General features: G+C 40.1%; 1 protein-coding gene and 1 pseudogene across 7 annotated transcripts in view; both read left to right on the top strand.

The window, feature by feature from the left end:
* The window catches only part of Rhot1 (ras homolog family member T1), a 79,337-nt gene that overhangs the window by 11,476 nt on the left and 41,781 nt on the right, over positions 1-26,080 (top strand). For all 7 annotated transcript variants that reach the window (XM_029553559.1, XM_029553561.1, XM_008848180.3 and 4 more), the window contains 7 exons: positions 3,976-4,034; positions 8,133-8,214; positions 11,253-11,296; positions 12,067-12,120; positions 12,728-12,780; positions 19,300-19,408; positions 19,960-20,061. In XM_029553559.1, the coding sequence (XP_029409419.1) occupies positions 3,976-4,034; positions 8,133-8,214; positions 11,253-11,296; positions 12,067-12,120; positions 12,728-12,780; positions 19,300-19,408; positions 19,960-20,061 (503 nt within the window). The remainder of the gene's footprint in view (positions 1-3,975; positions 4,035-8,132; positions 8,215-11,252; positions 11,297-12,066; positions 12,121-12,727; positions 12,781-19,299; positions 19,409-19,959; positions 20,062-26,080) is intronic.
* Positions 9,205-10,180, top strand: LOC103746082 (annotated as a pseudogene).

Here is a 26,080-nt window from a genome sequence, read left to right as displayed (position 1 = left end):
TGTTTGAAAAAAATAAAATTGAGCTATAGGTGACTGTCACCAATGAGTCAATTTTATTTATTTATTTTTTTGTCTTTTTGAGACAGGGTCTCCCTGTATCAATATTTTTTTAATTTAAAAATTTGGGGGAGCTTTGAGACAGGATCTCCCAATAGCTCCAGCTGGCCTGGAACTCACTATGTAGACCAGACTAGCCTCCATCTAATGCTGGGATTAAAGGCGTGCTCCCACACCCAGAATTATTCATTTCATTTTATTTTGTGAGTGAATGTATGTGAGTGCACCATGTGTATGCAGTGCCTGCAGAGATCTACCTGCCTGAGCTGGGATTTAAAGGCATGAACTACATAGTATTTATTTGCATGTATGATGAGTCTAAATTATCCTCCCCTTTCTATTTTAGCAATCTTTTAAACAAGATGGCATAAGAAAGCACTGGCTTGAGTGCTTAAGTTATTCTCCTAGGTCTGCAACTCATCATTTAGTGAGATCTTGAGAAAATCACTGTCTCTGAGTCCTGTCTATAAGATTTATTCACTTTGTTTTGTTTTATTTATTTATTTATTTTTGGTCTTTTTTAAATCTTTTGAGACAGGGTTTCCTTCTAGTCACAGCTGGCCTGGATTGGATATGGAGACCAGGTTGGCCTCGAACTCACAGAGATCCTCCTGCCTCTGCCTCCCAAGTGCTGGGATTAAAGGCATGTGCCACCACACCCAGAATTATTCATTTCATTTTATTTTATGAGTGACTGTATGTGAGTGCACCATGTGTTTGCAGTGCCTGCAGAGACCAGAAGAGGGTGTCAGATTCCCTGGATCTGGAGTTAGAGGCATTTGTGACCTGCCATGTGGGAATAGAACCTGGGTTTTCTGAGAGAGCAGCCAGTATTTTTAACCTCTGCACTCTCTGGCCACTAAGTCCCATGTTTCTTATCTGAAAATTTTGTGGAGAGCTGAGTAAGCTAGTATTGTTTATTAAGTTCTAGAAATTCTGTCATGTTGGCTATGGTCAAAATACAGTGAAATGTTAATTTTGTTGTGGCCATATGAAAGCAGCCCAATCCTTTTTTGACATAGACAATCAAAAAGTCTGTAGAGGAGCTGGAAAGATTGGTTAAGAGCACTTGCTTCTCTTCTAGAGGACCCAAGTTTGGTTCCCATCATCCATATCAGGCAGCTTAAACTGTCTGGACTCAAAACTCCAGGGGATCTGACACCCTCTTCTGGCCTCTGCAGGCACCTGCACTCATGCACACATACACTTAAAAAAATTAGAATCTGTTTTTAGAATTTTATTTTTATTTTGACTATGAGTATATTGCCTGCATGTATGTTAAGTGCACTCATGTAGTGCAATGCCTGTAGTGGTCAGAAGAGGGCATTGGATTCTCCTGGAACTGGAGTTGTGAACGATTGTTAGCCACCATGTGAGTGCTGGGAATCAAACCCGGGTCCTCTGCAAGAGCAGTTAGTGCTCTTAACTGCTGAGCCAACTCTCCAGCCCCTAAATTAAAATCTTTTAAAAACATATAGCTGGGTGTGGTGGTGCATGCCTTTAATCCCAGCACGCTTTTAATCCCAGCACTCAAGGCCAGCCTGGTCTACATAGTGAGTTCCAGGACAGCTGGGGCTACAGGGAGACCCTGTCTCAAAAAGACCCCCCCCCCAAAAAAAACCCTGGACATATATCTATAATTTCAGCACTTGTGAGGCAGAACTAGGCAGTTCTCTGAGTTCAAAGCTAACTTGGCTACATAGTGAGTTCCAAACCATCCAGGGCTGCATAGTGAGACCCTTTCTCAAAAAAATAAAAAAAAAAAAAAAAAAAAACGGGACTAGAAGTCAGATTTTAGAATAACAATTAAAATTTCTATGTTAAAAAGATCACCGGGGGCTGGAGAGATGGCTCAGCAGTTAAGGACATTAGTTGTTCTTGCAGAAGACCTCGGTTCGAATCCCAGCACCCACTTGGCAGCTAACAACTGTCCATAACTCCAGTTCCAGGGGATCCGACATCCTCTTGTGATCTCCACGGGCATTGCACAACACAGGTGCACTTACCTACACGCAGGCAATACATGCATACACATAAAATAAAAATAATTTTTGAAAAAAGATCATGGCAGGGGGCCTGGAGAGATGGCTCGGGTTAAGAACATTGACTGCTCTTGCAGAGGACCCAGGTTCAATTCCCAGCACCCACATGGCAGCTACGAACTGTCCTTAACTCCAGTTCCAGGGGAATCTGACGCCCTCTTCTGATTTCTACAACATTGCATGACACGAGTGCACTCACATACATGTAGGCAACATACTTAAACACATAAAATAAAAATAAATAAATAAATTTTTTTTTTTTTTTTACAAAAAAAGATCACTGGGGGTGCTCAAGAGATGGCTCAGCAGTTATGAGCACTGGCTGCCCTTCCAGAGGACTTGGGTTTGATTCCCAGCACCCACATGGTGACTAACATTTGTCCATAACTCCAGTTCCAGGGTACCAACTCCCTCTCCTGACCTTGACGGGCAATGCACAGCATAGGTCCACTTACATACATGCAGGCAGTATGCTCATACACATAAAATAATAAAAAAAAAAATTTAAAGATCACTGAGATAGGAAATGTCACAGAAAAGTTTTTTTGTTTTTACCTTGCCATCCTTTAAATCTGTTACTAAAAAGAAAGAATGTGCACATGTAGAGAAATAGGCATTCTGATGTTCTTTTGGCAGGGACATAAATTGACTTATTCTTTTTAAAAGAATAATTTGACTTGGGGCTGGAGAGATGGCTCAGGGGTTAAGAGCACTGACTGCTCTTGCAGAGGACCCAGGTTCAATTCCCAGCACCCACATGGCAACTAACAACTGTCTTTAGCTCCAGTTCCAGGGGAATCCAAAGCCCTCTTCTGACCTCTGCGGCATTGCACGACACAGGTACACTCACATACATGCAGGCAATACACTCATACACATAAAAATAATAAATAAAAATTAAAAAAAAATAACAGTATCAGTTAAAAACAGAAGAGGGGTCTGGAGAGATTGCTTGGTGATTAAGAGCACTGGCTGCTCTTACAGATGACCTGGATTTGGTTCCCAGCACCTTCATTGTGGCTAACAGCCATCAGTAACTCCAGTTCCTGGGGATCTGATGCCTTCTGACCTCCAAGGGCATTGCATGACGTGGGTGAACCTACCTACATGCAGGCAGTACACTCATACACATAAAATAAAAATGATAGCTGGGTGTGGTGGTGCACGCCTTTAGTCCCAATGCTTGGGAGGCAGAGGCAGGCGGGTCTTTGCAAGTTCAAGGCCAGCTTGGTCTACATAGTGAGTTCAGGTAAGCTGGGACTACAGGGAGACCCTGTCTCAAAAAGACAATAAATAAATAAATAAAATAAATAATAAATAAATAAATAAAAAACAAGATCAGGTACTAACTTGAAGGAATATTCACTTTAAGAAATTTATCCTTTAGAAATACCAATTACAACATTAGTTATAAGCTGCCTTTAGTCCTAGCACTTGGGAGGCAGAGGCAGGTAGAGCTCTGTGAGTGTGAGGCCAGCCTGGTCTACATAGTGAGTTCCAGGCCAGCTGGGGCTACAGGAAGACCCTGTCTCAAAAAGACCAAAAAATAAATAATAAAAGGTGAAAAACTAGAAATGATCTTAATGTTCATTTTTAGGAACATTAAGTAATTTATATTATGAGATAGAGTCTTACACAACTCTCAAAAAGTAATGCAGGAAGGTTTTGTTACTGTCTTTCCTCAAACCTCATATCTTATCTTCAAAGATAGTTTCAGGTGTTATCACAGGCGTGTGATATCACAGGTTCTTAAATGTTGATAGTAGGTTTATTATTTTTTTTTCTAACAAATAATAAACTTCCTGTGTGGCTGCTGGATTTGAGTTTATATAGAACCTAAACATTTTTATTAAAGTAATAATTTTTCTTTTCACAGCTAGAGTTGGGAAGACATCACTGATTATGTCTCTGGTCAGTGAAGAATTTCCAGAAGAGGTAAACATTTAATTTCTTTGACATTTTTTAAAAATTTTATTATTATATTTTACGTATATGAGTGTATTGCATGTGTGTAAGTGCACCTGTGTCGTATAATGCCAGTAGAGGTTAAAAGAGGGCATCGGATTCCCCTGGAACTGAAGTTATGGACAGTTGTTAACTGCTGTGTGGATGCTGGGAATCATCTGCAAGAGCAGCCAGTGCTCTTAAATGCTGAGACATTTCTCCAGCCCCAAATGTGTTTAGGTTTGGTTTTTTGTTTTGTTTTGTTTTGGGTTTTTTTTTTTTTTGCTCTTTTTTGAGACAGAATCTCCCTGTAGCCCAGCTGGCCTAGAACTCACTAGGTAGACCAGGCTGGCCTTGAACTCACAGAGATCTATCTGCCTCTGCCTCCTGAGTGCTGGGATTAAAGGTGTGCACCTCCACACCCCACCATGTTTAATTTTTTTTTTTTTAATTTATTTATTTTGGGGCTGGAGAGATGGCCCAGCAGTTGGGAACACTGGTTGTTCTTGCAGAAGACCTGGGTTCGGGTCCCAGCACCCACATGGCAGCTAACAACTGTCCGTAATTCCTGTTCCAGGGGATCCGACAGCCTCTTCTGTCCTCCGCGGGCACTGCACAACACAGGTGCACTTACCTGCATGCAGGCAATACCCGCATACACATAAAACGATAAATAAATTTTTTTTTTTTAATAAAAGTGTATTTATTTTGGGCTGAAGAGATGGCTCAGCAGTTAAGAGCACTGGCTGTTCTTGCAGAGGACCCAGGTTTGAATCACAGCACCCACATGGAGGCTAACAGCGTCCCTAACTCCAATTCCAGGGGATCCAACACCGCCTTCTGTCCTCCGAAAGCATTGCATGACACGAGTGCACTTACACACATGCAGGCATTACACTCATACACATAAAATAAAAATAAATGTTTTATTTTTCGTGTGTGAGTATTTTGCCCTAAGTGCAACTGTGTTGTACAGTGCTCACGGAGACCAGAAGAGGGCATCAGATCCCCTGGAACTAGAGTTAGGACAGTTGTTAGCCGCCATGTGAGTACTGGAAACTGAATCTGGGTCCTCTGCAAGAGCAGCCAGTGCTCTTAACCACTAAGCCATCACTCCAGCCCCAATATTTAGGGATTTTTTTTTAATTTATAAAAAGTGAGTTAAAATGATATAACTGCCACCTTGTTTTTTTTTTTTTTTGCATGTGTTTCCTTAACACTTAGGATTTTTTAGAGCAGATACCTCACTAAGAAAGAACCAACTAGGGCTGGAGAGATGGCTCAGCGATTAAGAACACTGTTCTTGCAGAAGACCTGGGTTCGAATACCAGCACCCACATGGCAGATAACAACTGCCCATAACTCCAGTTTCAAGGGATCCAACAGTCTCTTCTGTCCTCCGAGGGCTCTTACCTATGAGTAGGCAATACATGCATACACATAAAATAAAAATAATAAATAAATAAAAATAAAGTTAATTTAAAAAAAAGAAAGAACCAACTAGATCTAAGCTCACCTAAATTCATTTCCTGCCTTTGACCTTGTTATTAAAAATTTTTTTTTTTACTTTGTGTGTGCTTGTATATGGGCATCATGTGCCCCATAGCACGCATGTATATAGATCGGAGGAAAACTTGTGGGAGTGGATTCTCTCCTTTGCAAGCACCCCCCCCCAACCATCTTAACGACCAGTAACCTTGTCATTTGTAATTGTTGGATCGTAGTTGTATCAATTTTTCAGTGCAGGCTGAAAGTACTAGAAATCATCTAAGCTGTTACCTTTTTTTTTTTAGTTTCTTTAAGATAGGGTCTCCCTGTAGACCCTAGGTGACCTGGAACTCACTAGGTAGACCAGGCTGGCCTGCTGGCTTTGAACTCACAGAGATCCTCCTGCCTCTGCCTCCCAAGTGCTGGGATTAAAGGTGTATACCACCATGCCCAGTAAGTGACTCTTTCTTAAAAATTGAGTATTATCTAGAAGCTCTGAATTTGAGACACTGAGTGTTCCATGAATCAAAATTGGATGAAAAGGTCTAGCTGCTGCTTGCCTTGTGCCTAACACTACCTGTCTGTGAAGTGTTTTTGTCAGAATTACTAGAATTCTGATATACCTACTATTGACTACCTGCTTCATTTTACAAATAAGAAATAAATTCTGCTTTTGCCTAAGAAATTTACTTCAAAGAATCGTGTTTCAAATGAGATAGAATTAATAATAGGGAAGTGCCACCAAAAACCAGATGATTTTATTTGGATGTATTGTTATTATTACTGATGTTTTGTTTTTGGTTTTTTTGGTTTTGTTTTGTTTTTTTTAATTTATTTAGTCTTTTTGAGACAGGGCCTCCCAGTATCCCAGCTGGCCTGTAACTCGCTAAATAGACCAGGCTTAGCCTCAGTCTCACAAGAGAGCCACTTGCTTCTGCCTCCTGAGTGCTAGAATTAAAGGCGTGTGCCACCATGCCTGGCTCTGTTATTGATGTTTTGAGTCAGAGTCTTATGTAACCCAGGCTGGCCACAAACTTACTGTGGCTGAAGGTGACCTTGAACTCCTGACCCTCCTGCTTCCACCACCCATGTTTTTGGATTTCAGGTGTATACCACTGCACTGGACTGCCACTGGCATACACTTACTTCCATTTTGGAAGTTCTGGTGTGAAGAGATACTGCCAGGCCCTCATGTAAAGTTAGGATATTGTTATAGGGAATGACATTAGTGCAATAACATGAAAATAGGTTTTTATTGTTGTTAGTTTATTTTATTGTATTTTTTGACACATAGACTTATGTAACCCGAGTTGGCCTCAATTTTACTTTATAGCCAAGACTGGTCTTGAATTTTTTGATCCTTCTGCCTCTACCTCCCAATTTATGGGATTATAGGCTTAACTTGTTTTGTCTTTCTTCCATAGTTTTATTAATGTCAAAGTTTGCATTTACCCTTTTCTTTACTCTTAGCTAGAAAGATACAACTGTGTAATTTTATTGTTGAGATAGGAATTTGATGTATCATGTGGTAGTGTCTTTGTTTTTCTGGATTTATGTGATGGCTGGGATTGATCCTAGGGTCTTATGCATACTAAACAAGAGCTTTATTGATGATCTGCATCCCCCATATGGTAGTATTTTCAACATTCACATTTTTTTTCTCCCCGTTACATTAAAGAAGAACTAAGTGATAATTAATCTGAAAAATGAAATATATTATGGAGTCATTAGCATTAGTTTTGTATTACTTAGGGTATAAATACCTAAAAGATTTCTGCAAAAATTAAACTCAGAGGCTAGCTAGATGATTCCGGAGGTAAAAGCACCTGCCTGTCTAGCCTGACAGCCTGAGTTTGATCCCCAAGACCCATATGTTGGAAGCAGAAAACTGACTCAAAAGTTGTTCTCTGACTTCCACTTGTATGACAGCACATGTGTAGAGGGAAAAGAACAACTTGTAGGATTGGGTCTCTCCTTCCCCATGTTAGTTCCAGGGATCAAACTCAGGTTTGACAGCAGACACCATTACCCCTTGAGACATCTTGCTGACCCTTAAAAAAGTGTTTTATAAATTTGTGCGCCCTAAAAAAATTTTTTTTAAATTTTTATATGTGAAAAAACCCCCAAAAAAGGTTTTTTTTTTTTTTTTTTTTTTGGTCTTTTTGAGACGATCTCCCTGTAGCCCCAGCTGTCCTGGAACTCACTATGTAGACCAGGCTGGCCTTGAACTCACAGAGATCTGCCTGCCTCTGCCTCCTGAGTACTGGGATTAAAGGCGGGCACTACCACCTACCACGCCTGGCTCAAAAAGGATATTTTAAAGTACAACAAATACATATAAGGATAGCTTTGGATAATAGGAGCTAATATAACACTGGGCCTGGTGACATACACCTTTAATCCCAGCACTTGAGGCCAGCCTGGTCTACATAGCAAGTTCCAGGCCAGCGGGGACTACAGAGAGACCCTCTCTCAAAAAGACAAAAAATAAAATAAAAAATAGATAAAAGGAGATAGTACGGATAAATTTGCATAATCTATTAAAAAGTTTGATTGATAATTTCTCCAAATTTATTTTTTTTTATTTGTTTGCAAATAAAGGTTCCTCCTCGGGCAGAAGAAATCACCATTCCAGCTGATGTCACCCCTGAGAGAGTCCCAACACACATTGTAGATTACTCAGGTAATCAGTGGCCACTTTAGGTATGGCTCTAGGGTTAATTTAGAAGGCCTGGCAATAGATCCTTACTAAGCTTTTAAAAATGTTTAGAGAGAGGCAGGTATAATGAAGCACTCCTTTAATCTCAGCACATGGGAGGCAGAGGCAGAAGGATCTCTATGAAACTGAGACCAGCCAGATTTACAATAGCAAGTTCTAGGCCAGCTGGGGCTGTAGGAATACCCTGTTTCAAAACAGTGTTCAGAGAGGCCTGGAGAGATGACTCAGTGGATAAAACATTTACTGCTCTTGCAGAGAACCCAGGTTCTATTCTTAGCACCCACATTAGGTGGCTCACACTGCCTATAACTCCAGTTCCAGAAGATCTTTAGAGCTCATTGCCCAACCAGTCTAGCCAATTGGTGTGTTCTAGGTTCGGTAAAGAGACCCTGACTCAAAAGTATAGTGAAGAGTGATAGAGGATGATACTTGACATTGACCTTTAGCATTCACACATGTATACATGCACAAACCTATATACCATATACACAGTTTGTCATTTTTGTTATATATTGGAAGCACATCTTTCTTGTTTCTGATCGTTGAAAAACTATGCATACTACAAAGCTTATTTTCATTACATTTATTATTTATTTTGTTTATGTTTTGGCACGGTCATGCTAGAGCACTTGTGGAAGTCAGAGTACACCTTTAGGGGGGTTGGCTTTCTCTTACTATATGGGTTCCAGAGATTGAACTCAGGTCATCAGGCTTGGTGGGAAACTCCCTTACACACTAAATTCTCACTGGCCCAGAAAGGGAATTTTTTTTTTTTCTTTTTAAAAAGAAAACTTTGCTCTGTGTGGTGGCACACAATTTTAGTCTCAGCACTTGGGAGGCAGAGGCAGGTGGATCTCTGTGAGTTCAAGGCTAGCCTGGTCTACATAGTGAGTTCCAGGCCTGCTGGGGCTACAGGGAGACCCTGTCACAAAAAAAAAAAAAAAAAAAAAAAAAAAAAAGGCATCACTTCCAGCCTCCCTATAGCTGCCATCTTGCATCCCCACCTGTGTGCACCTAATCTCAGCTCGTCTGTCCGAGACCCCCTGAGCCCAAACTCTAGTCCCCCTTGTGACTCCATTTCTACTCTGACAAGATGAAAGAAACTCTCATGAACTAGGAAGAACTCACCAAACTGCAGGCACACGTGCTTATTGGTGGGAAACTGCTCTTAGAAAGAAGGTGGCCTCATAGAATACCTACAGCAGATGACAAAAAAAAACAGTTCTCTGGGGCTGGAGAGATGGCTCAGTGGTTAAGAATACTGGTTGTTCTTGCAGAAAACCCAGGTTTAAATCCCAGCACCCAAATGGCAGCTAACAACTGTCTGTAATTCCAGTTCCAGGGGATCTGACAGCCTTTCTGTCCTCCTTGGGCATTACACAACACGGGTGCACTTACCTACATGCAGGCAATACACCCATACACATAAAAATAAAAATAATAAATAAAGTTTAAAAAAAAAACAGTTCTCCCTACAGAAGTTAGGGGTAAACAATATCTCTGGTATTGAAGAAGTGAATATGTTTACAAACCAAGGAACAGTGATCCACTTTAACAACCCTAAAGTTCAGGCCTCTGGCAGCACTTTCACCGTTATAGGCCATGCTGAGACAAAGCAGCTGACAGGCTTCCCAGCATCCTAAACCAGCTTGGTGCCGACAATCTGACTAAGGAGATGAGCTGAAACTGCCCAAACAATCTGTAGATAGAAAAGCACCCCTTGCTACTTGAGAAGATGATCATGATGGAGTTCCAGATCTTGTGGAGAATTTTGATGAGGCTTCTAAGAATGAGGCAAACTGAATTGAGTCAACTTCTGAAGAAGATAAAACTTGAAGAAGTTACTGGGAGCTGCTCTTTTATATTATGACTGCTTTTTAAAATTATTTTGTTTATGGATCTGATAAATCTACATCTCTAATATTTTTAAGTCTCAGCTCCCTGGACATTTGTAGCTCTTTTCAGTTTTTGCTTATACACGATTTATTCTTTGCAGCAGATTAAGCTGAAGAAACCTGTTAATTAAGCCTGTTGAAAACAGTTAATAAAATTCTTTGCCTGGTTTAAAAAAAAATTAAATAAAAAGAAAACTTTTTTTCTATCTGTATATAAAGAAAACTATTTTTGCCTGCATGTAGATAAGTGCACCACATGCATGCAGTGCCCCAGAAGAGGGCACTGGATCCCCTGGAACTGTAGTTACTGATAGTTGTTAGCCACCATGTGGGTGCTGGGATCTGAACCCGGGTCCTCTACAAGAGCAGCCAGTGCTCTTAACTTCTGAGCCATCTTTCCAGTCCCAGAAAGGGAAATCTTGATTTTCATTGTTCTGCTGCAGTTTTTCTCTCTGGACCCTTGTTATTACTCCTACCCACTCTGTATATCTTTAAGCTTATAGTATCCAGGTTCCCTGACATGCACTCTGGTCTGAGCTTCTGACTCTAAAGCACCCAGTCTTAATCTTGAGTTGCTGATCTCTTTTGTCTGACCCTTTTGACAGCTCTAGAGTTGATGCTGGCCTAGATCTAGAGTAGATGCTGCCCTTCCATGTCTGATTGTACTCTTGTTTATTTCTTTTTCATTGCTAACCAACTTCCTTATCATAGTTCAACTTTTCCTTCCCTGGAATTGCCCTTATTTTAATACCTAGCCTGGTGCTATACTATGTCATCTTGAAGATTTGTTTATTTTTTACTTAATGAGTGTGTGTGAGTGCCTGCATATATTTGTGTGTGTGTGTGTGTGTGTGTGTGTGCCACATGTGTGCCAGAAGAAGATATTAGGTCCCCTGGAACTAAAGTTATAGGTAGTTGCGAGCTGTCATATGGGTGTTGGGAATCAAACTTGGATCTTCTGGAAGAGTAGCAAGCATTCTTAACTCATGAGCCATCTCTCCAGCCCCACTATGTCATTCTATTAGGTAGATGTCACAGAGCTTTTCAGCTTGATTATTAGTTAAGAAAGTATTTAACATACAAAACACTAACTTTTGTCATTTGTAGAGGCAGAACAGAGTGATGAACAGCTTCATCAAGAGATATCACAGGTAAGTTAAAAAGTAGTTGTGCGCGTGGGTGTGTGTATGTGCACGTGTGTATTAGCAGTGATAATTCTATGAGTTTTGTTTTTACTTTTATTTTTATTTTTTTGAGACAGTCTCCCTGTAGCCCCAGCAGGCATGGAACTTACTATGTATACCAAACTGGCCTCAAACTCAGAGAAGAGATGTACCTTCCTCTGCATCCTAAATGCTGGGATTAACGGTGTGTGCCACTATTCCCAGCAAGAATTTGCTTTTTCTGATGGTGGGTGGGGATTGAGACAGAGCTTTCTGTCTCCCTGACTGACCTTGTACTTGCTATGTTGTTGAGGCTGGTGTTGAACTCCTAATCCTCCTGCCTTCACTTCTTAAGTAGTGGTATTACATGTGTGTGCCACCATGCACAGTTTACCAAGAATTTTCAATTTTTGTTGTTCATTTTTGGGTGTATATTTTTTGCTATAATTCCTTAGGGATATTTTCCTCTTTATTTTTGATATTTTTGAGACAAGGTCTCCCTTTAGCCCCAGCTGCCTGGAACTCACTAGGCAGACCAGGCTGGCCTTGAACTCACAGAGATTCACCTGCCTCTGCCTCACAAGTGCTGGGATTAAAGGTGTGTGCCACCATCCGACAGGATATTTTCCTCTTACACTCAAAATTTTCTTTTTCTAATTTTTTTTCTTCCTTTGGCTCAAAAATAGCTAGTTGGTAATTAAACGCTACTGTGTATATTTTATTTTAAAATGCCATTAATTTGTCAATTTTTCTTCTAGGCTAATGTCATCTGTATAGTTTATGCTGTTAACAACAAACATTCTATTGACAAGGTATGAATGTGTGACTTTTTTTTCCCACTGTACTTAAATTTCAGTGGGGTACTATTTATTTATTTGTTTGTTTATTTTGAGAAAGGTTCTTGTTGAATAGCTCAGGCTGGTCTGGAATTGTTATATAGCCCAGGCTGGCCTTGAACTCCCAGTCCTCCTATCTCAGTCTCCCTAGTTTTTGTTTTGTATTTGGTTTGGTTTGGGGTTTTTTTTGTTTTGTTTTGTTTTGTTTCTTTTGTCTTTTTGAGACAGGGTCTCCCTGTAGCCCCAGCTGCCCTGGAACTCGCTATGTAGACCAGGCTGGCCTCAGACTCACAAAAATCCACCTACCTCTGCCTCCCATGTGCTGGGATTAAAGACATGCACCACCACGCTGGGCTTGGTTTGGGTTTTTAAGACAGTTTCTTGGCCTAGCCTAGGCCAGCCTGGAACTCATGATCTCCCTGCCTCACCCTCTGCAGCTGGGATTACAGATACATGCCACTATGCCTGGCTTTAATGGGGCACTGTCAAAAGCTCATCCTCGGTTGAGAGTTTTAGGGAATCTAAGTACAGAATGGTTCTCAACATTCTGCATAATGGTTAACCTTGTTAATTTTCATTTTAGGTAACAAGCCGATGGATTCCTCTCATAAATGAAAGAACAGACAAAGACAGCAGGTATTGTTTTTTCTTTCAAACTTTGTATTGAAAATTTCCAAGTAGAGAAAAGGTGTAAGAAACAGTAATGAATAGCCAAGACTTTACATAGCTCCATCAGTTGTTTATGTTGTCCACATTCCCTTTGGTCTTTTTTGAGACAGGGTCTCCCTGTAGCCCCAGCTGTCCTGGAACTCACTATGTAGAGTAGGCTGTCCTGGAACTCACAGAGATCCGCCTGCCTCTGCCTCCCAGGTGCTGGGACTACAGGCATGCACCACCACGCCCAGCTTACCTTTATATTTTTAAAAAACATTTGTGTGCGTGTGTGTGTACGTGTACACACATACATGTGTGCACATGAAAGTCAGAGGATAACTTCCAGGATTTGATCTCTCCTTCCACCATATGGGTACCAGGAATGGAATTCAGGCAAGCGCCTTTACCCTTTAAGACATGTCACTGGGCCCCTACATTGGTTTTATCAGTTTCCCTCTCTTTACCCACCTCTGCCCTCTGCAGTCTCCCCCCACCCCCCAATATGTTCTTTGGGAGCAAGAATGTTTAGAAGCAGCAGAGAGATTTGAGAGCAAAGGAAAAACAGCTGATACTGTAATGATTCCTAATTACTAGTGGATGAAATATTTTGATGATTTTAGAGTCTGTCTTTGCTCTGTGTTGTGTGTGCCCATTCTCTTCAGTTCCTCTTTGATGAGGTGTAGAATTGTTGATTGCTCATAGTGTGCTGTATTTCAGAGCATAGGACTTAGAAAATAGTGAACAACCTTTGTAAAAGTTTGGCCACTGACAAATTGTAAAACTTTGACTTCATTTGACTTTATTTTCTTCATCTCTAAGTGGGGAGAAAGGTAATATGTATCTTGGCTGCATGTAGCTTTATTTGGAATCAAATGAAATTATTAATATATAAGTTCTCTAAAAACCATATAGATCTTCATTTATGAATTCATACAAAGAGATTGTGTGTGAAGATACAAGTGTGATGTGTAAAAAGCAAGGGAACACACATAATCTAATTTTCTAAACAGAATGGTAGTTCTGTGAATAAGTGTTTTAAGTTTTCAGTTTTAAGTCAAAATGGAATTTTTTTCTTACATCATCATCACTATTTTTTATTATTATTGTTTATTATTATTATTATTATTATTATTATTATTATGTCTTTTTGAGACAGGGTCTCCCTGTAGCCCCAGCCCCAGCTGGCCTGGTACTCACTATGTAGACCAGGCTGGCCTCCAACTCACAAAGATCTGCCTGCCTATGCCTCCCAAGTGCTGGGAGTAAAGACATGTGTCACCACGCCCAGCACAATATTATTTAATTGGATAAAAGTTTTTTAGAGAGCTGGAGAGGTGACTCAGTGGTTAAGAACACTGATTGCTCTTGCAGAGGACTTGGGGTCAATTCCCAGCACCCACATGACTGCTAACAACTGTCGGTAACTCCAGTTCCAGGAAAATCTGATGCCCTCTTTTGACCTCCTCGGGCACTGCATGACATGGGTGCACCAATACATTCATACACATAAAATTAAAATAATGAATAAAAATTTTTTTTAAGTTATTTATGAAGCATGTCAACTTTTTAAGTGATAGGAAGGAGCTGGAGAGATGGCTCAGCTGTTAAGAACACATACTGCTCTTGCAAAGTTTGGTTCCCAGTGCCTATGTCAGGTGACTCATAACTACCTGTAACTGTAGCTGCAGGGGACCTGATGCTTCTGGCCTCTGTGGATACCTGCACTCATGTACTCATACCCCCACATAGACACACATGTACACATACCTAAAATAAAATATTTTTTTTTAATTTTGGGAAAATCATACTCATTTATTAATTGTACACATCTGGCCCTTTGCTCAAATTTTCAGAATTCTTTTCCAGCATTTTTGTTTCTTCATAGTCAGGAGATCTGATTGCACACAAATGCCTGTCCTACATATTTCTGGAAGGGAGACCGTATGACCTAAGTGGCTCTACGGCTCTGAATGTTCCTTTTTATTGTGTTTTAAATTTTGTGGTGAGTTATTGACAAAGTGGAAAAAAGAGAATGATTCTCTCAAGTGATGCAGTCCAATGTCACAGCAATTCATTCGGGGCTGGAGAGATGGCTCAGTGGTTAAGAGCACTGGCTGTTCTTGCAGAAGACCCAGGTTCGAATCCCAGCACCCACATGGCAGCTAACTACTGTCCATGAGTCCAGCTCCAGGAGATCCAATAGCCTCTTCTGTCCTCTGCGGGCATTGCACAACACGAGTGCACTTACCTACATGCAGGCAATACAAGCATACACATAAAGTAAAAATAATAAAATATTTTTTTTTAATTTTAAAAAATGAAATAAAACTAATGTTTAGGCTCCTGATACACTTACCCACATTTCAAGAGCTCACTAGCTACCTGTGGCTAATAATTATGGTCATGGACAGTGAAAATAAAAACCATCACCACAGAAAATTCTATTGTACAGTACTGCCTTAAAGAATCCAATACCCACTACATTCTTCACACTTTTCTTCTTCTTTGAGACATTTCTAAGAGGGTCTCTTCAGAGAAGAAAGCACATTTTTGTCAAGATCTATCAAGTAGTAGTTTGGGCCATGGAATTTTTTTTAAAATTAGCTATCACTAAAACATTGTATCTAGTTTGTGGCTTTTTGTATATCTTGTTTTTTATTTCATCTCATTTTATTTTAGAGCTAGAGTCTCACTATATTGTCCAGGCCATTCTCAAACTTGTGATCTTCCTGTGTTAGCCTCCCAAGTAGCCAGGATTAAAGGTGTACATCACTGTGCCCTGTGATAGCCTTTGTAGTGGTACCATGTGCAAATGGCTTTCAACACTTGAGCTGTAATTTAATTTAGGGGTACAGTCATGGATGAGCTTATCCTTGGCCTTTGAGGTTTTCCCTTGTTGAATCGCAGGAATGTAACTTATTTTTCTGATTATTGATTTTTTTTCCCAAAGTGGGCATACTTTATTTTTTTGTTTGTTTGCATGTTTGTTTTTGTTTTGTAGTTTTTTAAAAATACTATTTTTTTTATGTGTATGAGTGTATTGTCTGCATGTGTGAAAATGCACCTGTGTCATACAGTGCCCAAGGAGGTCAGAAGAGGGCATCAGATCCCCTGGAACTAGAGTTATGGACGGTTATTTGCTGCCATGTGGATACTGGGAACCAAACCTGGGTCCTCTGCAAAAACAGCTAGTGTTTTTAACCTGTGAGTCATTTATTTCTCCAGCCCCGTATGTAATGAGTACACCCGTGTTGTGCAATGCTTCGGAGGGCCTCGGATTCCCCTGGAACTAGAGTTAAGGAGGGTTTGTAGCCACCATGTGGGTGCTGGGAATCGAACCCGGGTCCTCTGCAAGAGCAGTCAGTGCTCTTAACCACTGAGCCATCTCTCCAGCCCCCCATTTTGTTTTTTGAGATAGGTTTTCAAAATGTAGTCTAGACTGGCCTTGAATTCAAACTGCTGCTGCCTCAGCCTCCTAAGTACTGGCATTATATTCATGTACTACTATGCTTAACTCTATACTTTATATGGACTCTACACTTTCCAGTAATTCTTTCCAAGTGCTCTACAATGTATTTTTGTTGCATACTTCTTCCATACAATTCTTTTAGACCATTGTCACAGTAGATATTAATCAAGGATGCCTATCAATGTCCTCTCAGAGACTTTCGAAAAATATATATAGGTGCTTTCATCTCAACCTGAAATTTTAGACTTGATAAACTTGGAATACATGTGTTTTTGTTATTTTGTTTGTTTGTTTTGCATTCTATAAATTATTCTGATGCATACATTTCATTATAAATCACTGTTTTTGTAAATCCTCCCAGCTTTGTTAGGTATATGTAGTTGGGTGATATAAGCAATAAGTCACATGGTACAGGGGGGGTTAAACTAAATGCTGCAGATGTTTCTGCTGAGAGTCTAGAGTCTAGTAAGAGGATTTGTTTTGCCTCTAAGCTGTTATTTAGTATTCACAAGTAACAGTTCTCTACTACCCTGATCATCTTTGATAACCTATTTAGATTTCCCATAGTCCTTTCAAATTTCACTTACCTAGAACAAAATTCTTCTCTGTTCACCTACTTCCCAGAAATAAAAACCAACCAAACAACCCCCCCCCCCAAAAAAAAAACTCTTCAATCTTCTCTGTCTTAGGAGATCCATCCATTTTGGATAGTTAAAAACCTGTATATGTAGAGCCAGGTATGTTGATGTACTAGGCAGGCAGAAGCAGGCTACTCTCTGTGAGATCAAGGTCTATATAACGAGTTTCAGGCCAGCTGGGGCTACAGGGAGACCATGTCTCAAAATAAAACAACAACAAAAAAAGCAAAACAAACAAACCTGTATATGTATCTGTGTACTTGCTCCAGTGTGCGTGTTTGAGGCCATACCCAGGCCCTCCCATGTGCAACACAAGCAAGCACTCTACCACTGAACCATAGCCCCCAGGCTTTTTTTTTTATTATCTTATTTTTGCCTTTCCCTTAATGCCTGTATCTAATTTATGAGATACTTCTGTTGGTTCTACTTCTAAAATAGGTCTCATATGAATATTTCCTTCTTCACTTCATTCTTGTAATCCAAGCCAACATAGTTTCTAAAAGCTTTTTATGGACCAGTAATATGGCTCAGCTGCTAAAGGCACGTGCTACTGAGCTTGATGACATAAATCTGGTACCTTGAACCTGGATCCCACATAGTGGAAGTAGAGAACTGACTAGAAAGTTGTTATTTGACCTACACACACACACACACACACACACACACAAATAAACAAACATTTTTGGGGGGCTAGAGAGATGGCTAAGCACTGGCTGCTCTTATACAGGACCCAAATTTAGTTCCCAACACCCATATGGCAAATAACAACCATCTGTAACTACAGGTCCAGGGGATCTGGTGCTCTCTTCTAGCTTCCGTGGGCATTCTGCAGACATTACCCAACACAGGTGCATTTACATACATGCAGGCAAAACATGCATACTTATAAGTAATTTTTAAAGTTTTTTTTCCAGAGCTTTTTCTTAATGAAAAAAATATCACATATAAAATGTAGAGAGAACAGTGTAATGGACCTGTCCCATAACTTCAACAGTTAACTCATGACCAGTCTTGTCTCATCAGTACCTCTCCCACTGGGATCATTTTGATGCAAACTGAGATCGTATCAAGCTGTAATATTTCATTATGTGTTTCTAAAAAGTAGCAGGTCAGGGCTGGAGAGATGGCTCAGTGGTTAAGAGCACTGAATGCTCTTGCAGAGGACCCGGGTTCAATTCCCAGCATCTACATGGTGGCTAACAATCATCTGTAACTCCAGTTCCAGAGGCATTCAACGCTCTTCTGACCTCCTCAGGCATTGCACAACATGGTGCACTTACATACATGCAGGCAAAACACTCATACACATAAAATTTTTTTTTTAAGTAGCAGGTCATTTCATTTAAAATGTCGATCAGGCTGGGCATGGTGTTACACGCCTTTAATCCCAGCAGAGGCAGAGGCAGGTGGATCTCTGTGAGTTCAAGGCCAGCCTGGTCTCCATAGCAAATCCAGGCCAGCTGGGGCTACAGGGAGACCCTGTCTCAAAAAGACCAAAAAAAAAAAAGTTGATCAGATCTTGCTCCTGCTTGTAACCCTTCATTGGCTTCTACACTAACATTTTACTGGTTTAAGTGTTGGTATGTGTCTGGCCTTTTATCCTCTCCTGCCCCGTTTCGTACCTTTTCTTCATGCATTACTATTCACTCTGGAATATTTTTCTTGTTCTCTCACCCCACCAGGATGTTCTTGCTTTTCCTTCTTGCCAACCATCTCTTCCCTGCTCTCCATGTGACTGATTCCATCTTGTCCTTTAATCCTTAGCTCAGATGTCACCTTCTCAAGAGAAGGTTTTTCTTAATTGCTATTTATGATGAACTCCCTCGAATTATTCTCTTCCATGCTTCTCTATTCACTTCCTTTAGAGTACTGAATTGGGAATTATTTACTTACTGCTCTTTTTCTGTTTTTCACTATTAGAATGGAGAAGAAGCTTCTCTGTGTTATGTCTTTAATACTTAGAAGAGTATATGGTTTGTAACAGGTGTTCTATAGATGTGTGCTGAATGAATGAATGAACCTGCTATCAAGGGGGCTTGACCTGACTATAGTAGAGATACCATCTTTTTTAAAAACATTTTTTATTATTTTTATTTTATGTGTATGTGTGTATTGCCTGCATGTAGTGAGTGTACCCGTGTTGTGCAATGCCCTTGGAAGTCAGAAGAGGCTGTCAGATTCCCTGGGACTGAAGTTACAGACAGTTGTTAGCTGCCATGTGGGTGCTGGGATTCGAACCTGAGTCTTCTGCAAGAACAGCCAGTGTTCTTAACCACTGAACCATCTCTCCAGCCCCAAGATGTTATCTTGGGTAGATTATATTAAAGTATTTTAGTTAGAATGGGTTATGATGTAAATTAAAATATAAATCTAATTATGCCCAATTTGTTTTAGGCTGCCTTTGATATTGGTTGGGAACAAATCTGATCTGGTGGAATATAGTAGCATGGAGACCATCCTTCCTATTATGAACCAATATACAGAAATAGAAACCTGTGTGGAGGTATGCCTCATTTTTTAAACTTGGAAATTTATTGTTGACTAATGCTCAATAACTTGAAGTTTGGAATAGGAGGGGGGATTATGTGGGATGGAATAATTTTTTTTGCTTTTATGAAATCATATAAACCAAATAAAACCAAAAACGTAGAGTTGGCCTCTTTAAGTTCTGTTGTAAACACTCATAATGTGATGTCTACAGAAGAAGACACGTTTTCCAGTTTCTTCAAAGAAACTTCCTCTTACTGTTTGTTGACTTTTTTTTTTAAAGGACAATGATCGTAGATTTATTAAGGGAAAATGAGGAATATTCTTGAGAAAGAGAGGTGTTCCCAGGGAGGAATACCCTATGTTGACTTGTCTTTTGAGACAGAGTCTCCCTGTAGACCAGGCTGACCTTGAACTCACAGAAATCAGTCTGCCTCTGCCTCCTAAGTGCAGAGATTAGACATGCCCACCATACCAGGCTTTTTTTCTTCTATGTTGACATTTTAAAAATTGTTTTTGGCTCTCGTAATTGATTTTAAAATATAAAATTTGAAACTTTTTTTTCAGTGTTCAGCAAAAAACCTGAAGAACATATCAGAACTCTTTTATTATGCACAGAAAGCTGTTCTTCATCCAACAGGGCCCCTGTACTGCCCAGAGGAGAAGGAGGTAAACCCTAAGCGTGTTCTAAAGAGACCTGGCATAGAATGAATGACTGTAACCCCTGGGCTGTTTCTGGGGCCTGGCATAGAATGAGTGACTCTAATATGGTAGTGATTTTTAGTAATTTAAAGTATTTTATAAAGATGAAACTGTTGAAATTGAATTTTATTGCTTATTAAATTGTTAGGTTTTCTGAATGCTTTTGTTTGACATTGAGATTAAATCCTCAGAATGTTTTCAGTTTAAATATTTTTCAGGAAATGTCACTAAAACAGAATTGACAACACAAACAAAATTGCCAAAGACTTAGCTAATGGTTTACTTATTTTACATTCATAAAATATATGAACTTGGGGCTGGAGCAATGGCTCAGCAGTTAAGAGCTCTAGCTCTCCTTTCAGAAGACCTGGGTTCAGTTCTCAGCACCCATGCCATAACTAACAACTATTCATAACTTCCTTTCCAGAGGATCTGGTACCTTCTTCTGTTCTCTGTGGGTATTGTACACATGATTGCACTTACATACGTACAGGCAGAACACTCATACACATAAAAATAAATTTAAAAATTATTTTAAATCTATGAACTTAAAAAAATTTTTTTTAATTGGTTTTTACATTTTGAGGGGAGGGGCAGCTTGTCTGTGGAGGCCAGAGGACAACTTGTAGGAGTCTATTCTCTCCTTCACCATGTGGATCCTGAGGATGAAATTCAGATCATCAGCCTTGGCAGCAAGCACGTTTACCCACTAAACCACCTCACCGGCCCTCAAAATCTATAAACTTAAACAAAACCATGGGTTATAATTTGTTTAATGCCTGGAGTTGAACTTGGGATCTTGTTCATACCAAGTGTTCTCCACCCTTGAGCCTTATGTTTTTTTGACATGGGTACATGTAACACAACAACACAACTTGAATATGCTCTTTTTTTTTTTTTGGTCTTTTTGAGGCAGGGTCTCCCTGTAGCCCCAGCTGTCCTGGAACTCACTATGTAGAGCAGGCTGTCCTGGAACTCACAGAGATCCGCCTGCCTCTGCCTCCCCGGTGCTGGGATTAAAGGCATGCGCCACTACACCCGTCGAATATACTCTCTTTTATAGCTAAGAAATACAATAATTCTATTGAGAAAGGCTTAAAATTTAGCAAAATTTTTCCATAGGTTTATGACATTTAATTCACTCCTTTGTATGCAAATCAAAGCCACAGGTAGTGGTACATGCCTTTAATCCCAGCACTTGGGAGGCAAGTCTGAGGACCTCTGTGAGATTGAGACTACCTGGTCTTCATAGTGAGTTCCAGGCCATCTGAGGCTACGGAGACCAATATCATCATCATCATCATCATCATCATAATAATAATAATAATAACAGCAACAACAATATATACAGTTCAGTGATTTTTAGTATATTCGGAAGTTATGCAATTCCTATCTAATTCTAGAACATTTTGTCATCCCCAAAAGAAATCCTGTACCCATTAGCAATCCATTCACACCTCCTTTCCTCACCCCTGTTAACTGCTAATCCACTTTCACTAGGGTTTGCATCTTCTGGACATCTCAAAGCAGTGGACCTGGTCCACAAGTAGCCATTCGAGTCTCAGTTCTTTCACCAGCACAGTGTTTTCATGGTTCACTCATGCTGTAGCATGTATCAGTGTTTCGTTTCCTTTTCTAGTTAAATAGAATTTCATCATATGGATGCAACAAACTTTTTTATCTCCTTATCTTTAGATGGACATTGAAGTAGTTTCTTCTTTTTGACTATTATAAATTGGCTGCTGTGAAAATTAACATAGTTTTTATTGAAACACCTGTTATCAGTTCTTTCCCGTCCATATTTAGCAGTGAAACTGCTGAGTCACATAGTAATTATGTGTTTGCCTAAGTGAGGACCCACGAGATGTTTTCCACAGTGGCTGGAATACTATGTCCGTCCATCCATCCCCCGCCCCCCATCATGGATGATCCAATTTTTTTTTTCTTTTTGAGATAGGCTCACTTGTGTCCCAGGGTAGCCTCATATTTGTTGATCTGTAACAATATTTGGCAGTATAGATTAGTGCAAAAAAACAGTTTTTAAAGATGAAACAAAAATATAGATCACTGCTAACACGTAGACATTTGCAGATGATGGTCATGTAGAAAACACTTAACTTTGGATCTGAATTAAGTGAAATTTTATCCCTTGAAGGACAATTCTAGTCTTATTAGTGGGCCTTCTTAACAACATTATACTTCTCTGTTACTATATTAATCTTTTGAATTTTGTTAGTAAAAACTGGGGAATTGAATTTCTCTCTTGCTATATAAACACTACATGATATACTTAATTTTGCTTATTTGGCTCCAAAACTTAAAATACTTGCTATGTTGCTCTTGACAGAAAAAGTGCTGACCATTGGGGGAAATAATAGATTTTGAATTTTCCATTAATCTCCACTGGAGGAAATAGATCTTGAATTTTCCCTTAATCCAACCATGATTACTCTTTCTTATTCCTTGGTTTACTCTTCCTTAATTAGGATTTTTTTTTTTTTCAAATTTACTCTTCCCCAGTATTTCCTAAACTTGCCTCAAAAGTCATGAAAGTCACTATGTGTACTAGTTACAAATGCATTCCATTTCAGTCTAGCTAAGTGCTGTATTTAATGGTCAAGGAAACTTGGAAAGTATCTTTATATTGTAGGGATTTACCTCCAGGGCCTTATCCTAGTGCTACATAAATTGCCCTGTTGGTGTGTTTCAGATCTTTGGCTGCTCTGTTCTCAGGCCCATTATTAGTTCTGTTAATCTGCTGACCCCAGCCTTTCCCACAGTCCACAGCAAAGCCTCTGTCATAATCAGCTATTCATTTCTCAGTTACACCAAAATAATGAGTAAAATAATAATAAAATTTTCACCTTTTAGACTATATGTTGTTTTATATTTGTACAAGTTTTAAGTCTAAGCTTATACTAGAAAGAACCATCTTTTTTTAACAATTTTTAAAATATTTTACTTATTTTTATTTTATGTGTATGATTGTACTGCCTGCATGTATATGAGTGCACCCATGTCGTGCAGTGCTGTGGAGGTCAGAAGAGGGCTTTGGATTCCCCTGGAACTGGAGTTAAGGATGGTCCGTAGCTGCCATGTGGGTGCTGGGAATCGAACCCAGGTCCTCTTCAAGAGCAGTCAGTGCTCTTAACCACTGAGCCATCTCTCCAGCCCTAAAGAGCCATCTTTTAAAAAAAATAAGATCTGTCAGGCGTGGTGGCACACACCTTTAATGCCACCGTTCAGGAGGCAGAGGCAGGTGGATCTCTATGAATTCAAATCCAGCCTGGTCTATGTAGCGAGTTCCGGGACAGCTGGGGCTACAGGGAGACCCTGTCTCAAAAAGACCAAAAAAAAAAAAAAATCAAATAAAAAACAGGATCCCTGTAGCCCCAGCTGTCCCAGAACTCACTAAGTAGACCAGGCTGGCCTCAAACTCAGAGATCCACCTGCCTCTCCCTAGTGCCGGGATGAAAGGAGTGCACCACCACACCCAGCATATTTTTATTTAATTCATTATGTCAAATTGCTCTTCAGAGACCTTGTTTAAAACAAATTAAGATTTTTGAAAGAAAAATTCTCTTCCATGTTTTTAAAATAATTCTTTTTTCATGTGCTCAAGTTGTGTGTGTGTGTGTGTGTGTGCACATGAACATGTGTGTTAGAGGTCAGAGGACAACTTTTTGGGAGTTAATTCTCTCTTTCCACCATGTTGGTCCTGGTGATCTAATTCAGTTTATCAGGCTTGGCAGCAAACACCTTTGCTGCTGAGCCATTTCATAGGCCCAGGAATTTCTTTTCTGCAATTAAATTTCATCTGGTCACAGCTATTATGGTTACCACTTTGCTTTGGGTAGCCATAGGGATGACATTGTAAGTTGATGAGTATATGTTTCATTACCCTGGCACCTCATTTCTCTCATTCAAATTGGTTCATATGTAAGACACTCTGAGTACTCTTCAAGATAAAAGTATGCTGAGAATAACTAACGAGATTGATTTAATTTATCACTTTTTCTTTTGGTCTTTTTGAGACAGGGTCCCACTGTAGCCCCAGCTAGCCTGGAGCTTGATTTATAGACCAGGCTGGCCTTGAACTCACAGTGAACTGCCTGCCTCTGCCTCCCAAGTGCTGGGATAAAAGGCATGTGCCACCACACCTAGCTAATTTATCACTTTTTTTATTAAATTTGATGAATTCTTGCTAAAAATGTATGTCAGGGGCTGGAGGTAACTCAATGATTAAGAGCATTTGCTGCTCTTGATGTTGGGGATTAAACACATAACCTCATGCATAAAAGGTAAGCATTGTACCCCTTTGCTGCATCACTAGATCACTGGCCCCAGTCTTTTTCTCTTTTATTCCTTTGTCAGTATTATTGATGGTGATTACTTTGTATTGATGATACTAACTAGAGGCGTGTGGGCCTTTGTGTGTGGAGTGTATGTAGACATGTGTGGGTGGACGTCCCCCCATGCAGGCAGATGTGATGTTAGGATGTCCTTCCCCAGTCTGTTCTCCACATTTTTTTGTTGGGTTGGTTAGTTGATTTTTTGAGACAGAGTCTCGATCCATGTAGCCCTAGCTGCCCTGCAGCTTGCTATGTAGACCTGATTGGCTTTAAACTCAGATATCTGCCTGCCTCAGCCTTCCCAGGGCTGAGATTAAGGGCATATGCCACCATGCTTCCCCTACCAACTTTATTTATTTATTTATTTATTTAATTTATTTCTGGTCTTTTTGAGACAGGGTCTCCCTGTAGCCCCAGCTGTCCTGGAACTCACTATGTATACCAGACTGGCCTTGAACTCACAGAGATCTACTGCCTCTGCCTCCTAAGTGCTGGGATTAAAGGTGTGCACCACCACACCTGGCTTTCCAATTTATTTTTGAGAAGTAGTCACTGAACCTGAAGCCTACTGTTTAGACTGGCTGGCCAGCAAGCCATTGTATCTACCTGTCTCTTGGATTACAGACATGTGCCACCCAGCTTTCATGTGTATTCTAGGGAATCTGAACTCAGGTCCTTCTACATGCTTGTACTACAGGCTCTTTACTAACTGAGCCATCTCCCTAGTCTTGTAGACTTTAAGTCAGATTTTCTGTCCATTATATATCTTAAAATAATTAAGGAAGTTACCAAAATAAGTTTCTTTTTTATTATTATTTTTGGTTTTTGTGTATGAGTGTATTGCCTACATGTGTATAAGTGCACCTGTGTCATACAATGCCCAAGGAGGTCAGAAGAGGATGTCAGATCCCCTGGAACTGGACAATTGTTAGCCTCTTTGTAGGTGCTGGGAATCGAACCTGGGTCCTATTCAAGAGAAGTCAGTGCTCTTAACTGTTGAGGCCACTCTCCAGCCCTGCAAAACTAAATTTCTAACAGCATTGTTTATATAAGTTTTTGAGATCTCAAAAGACAAGATTTTTGTTTTACTATTTTGTTATTTTTATGTATATGAGTGTAGTGCCTGCATGTGTGTAAGAACACCCGTATCATGCAGTGCCCAGTCATGCAGTGCCGAAGGTCAGAAGAGGACGTCGGATCTGGGTTACAGGTGATTTTCAGCCTCCATGTGGGTGCTGGGAATTGAACCCTGGTCCTCTGCAAGAGCAGCCAGTGCTCTTTAACCGCTGAGCCATCTCTCCAGCCCTAAGATTGTTTTTAAAAATGTAAATTTTCTGGATGAGGTGGTGCCTGCCTATAAGCCCAGGCTTCAGGAGGCAGAGACAGGTGAATCTCTGAGTTCAAGGTTAGCCTAGTTTATATAGTGAGTTCCAGAGTTCCAGGCCAGGCAGGGCTACATAATCATGGTGGTGAGAATCCTGTCTTTAAAAAGGTAAATCTTAACCCAGGCGTGGTAGTGCAAGCCTTTAATCCCAGCACTCTGGAGGCAGAGGCAGGCAGATCTCTGTGAGCTTGGGGCCAGACTGGTCTACAGGTGAGTTCCAGGCTACAAGGAGACCCTGTCTCAAAATGAT

Source organism: Nannospalax galili, unplaced genomic scaffold (genome assembly GCF_000622305.1).
Source record: "Nannospalax galili isolate Female #2095 unplaced genomic scaffold, S.galili_v1.0 scaffold363, whole genome shotgun sequence".
NCBI lineage: Eukaryota > Metazoa > Chordata > Mammalia > Rodentia > Spalacidae > Nannospalax > Nannospalax galili.
This window is presented reverse-complemented; position numbering and strand designations above follow the sequence as displayed.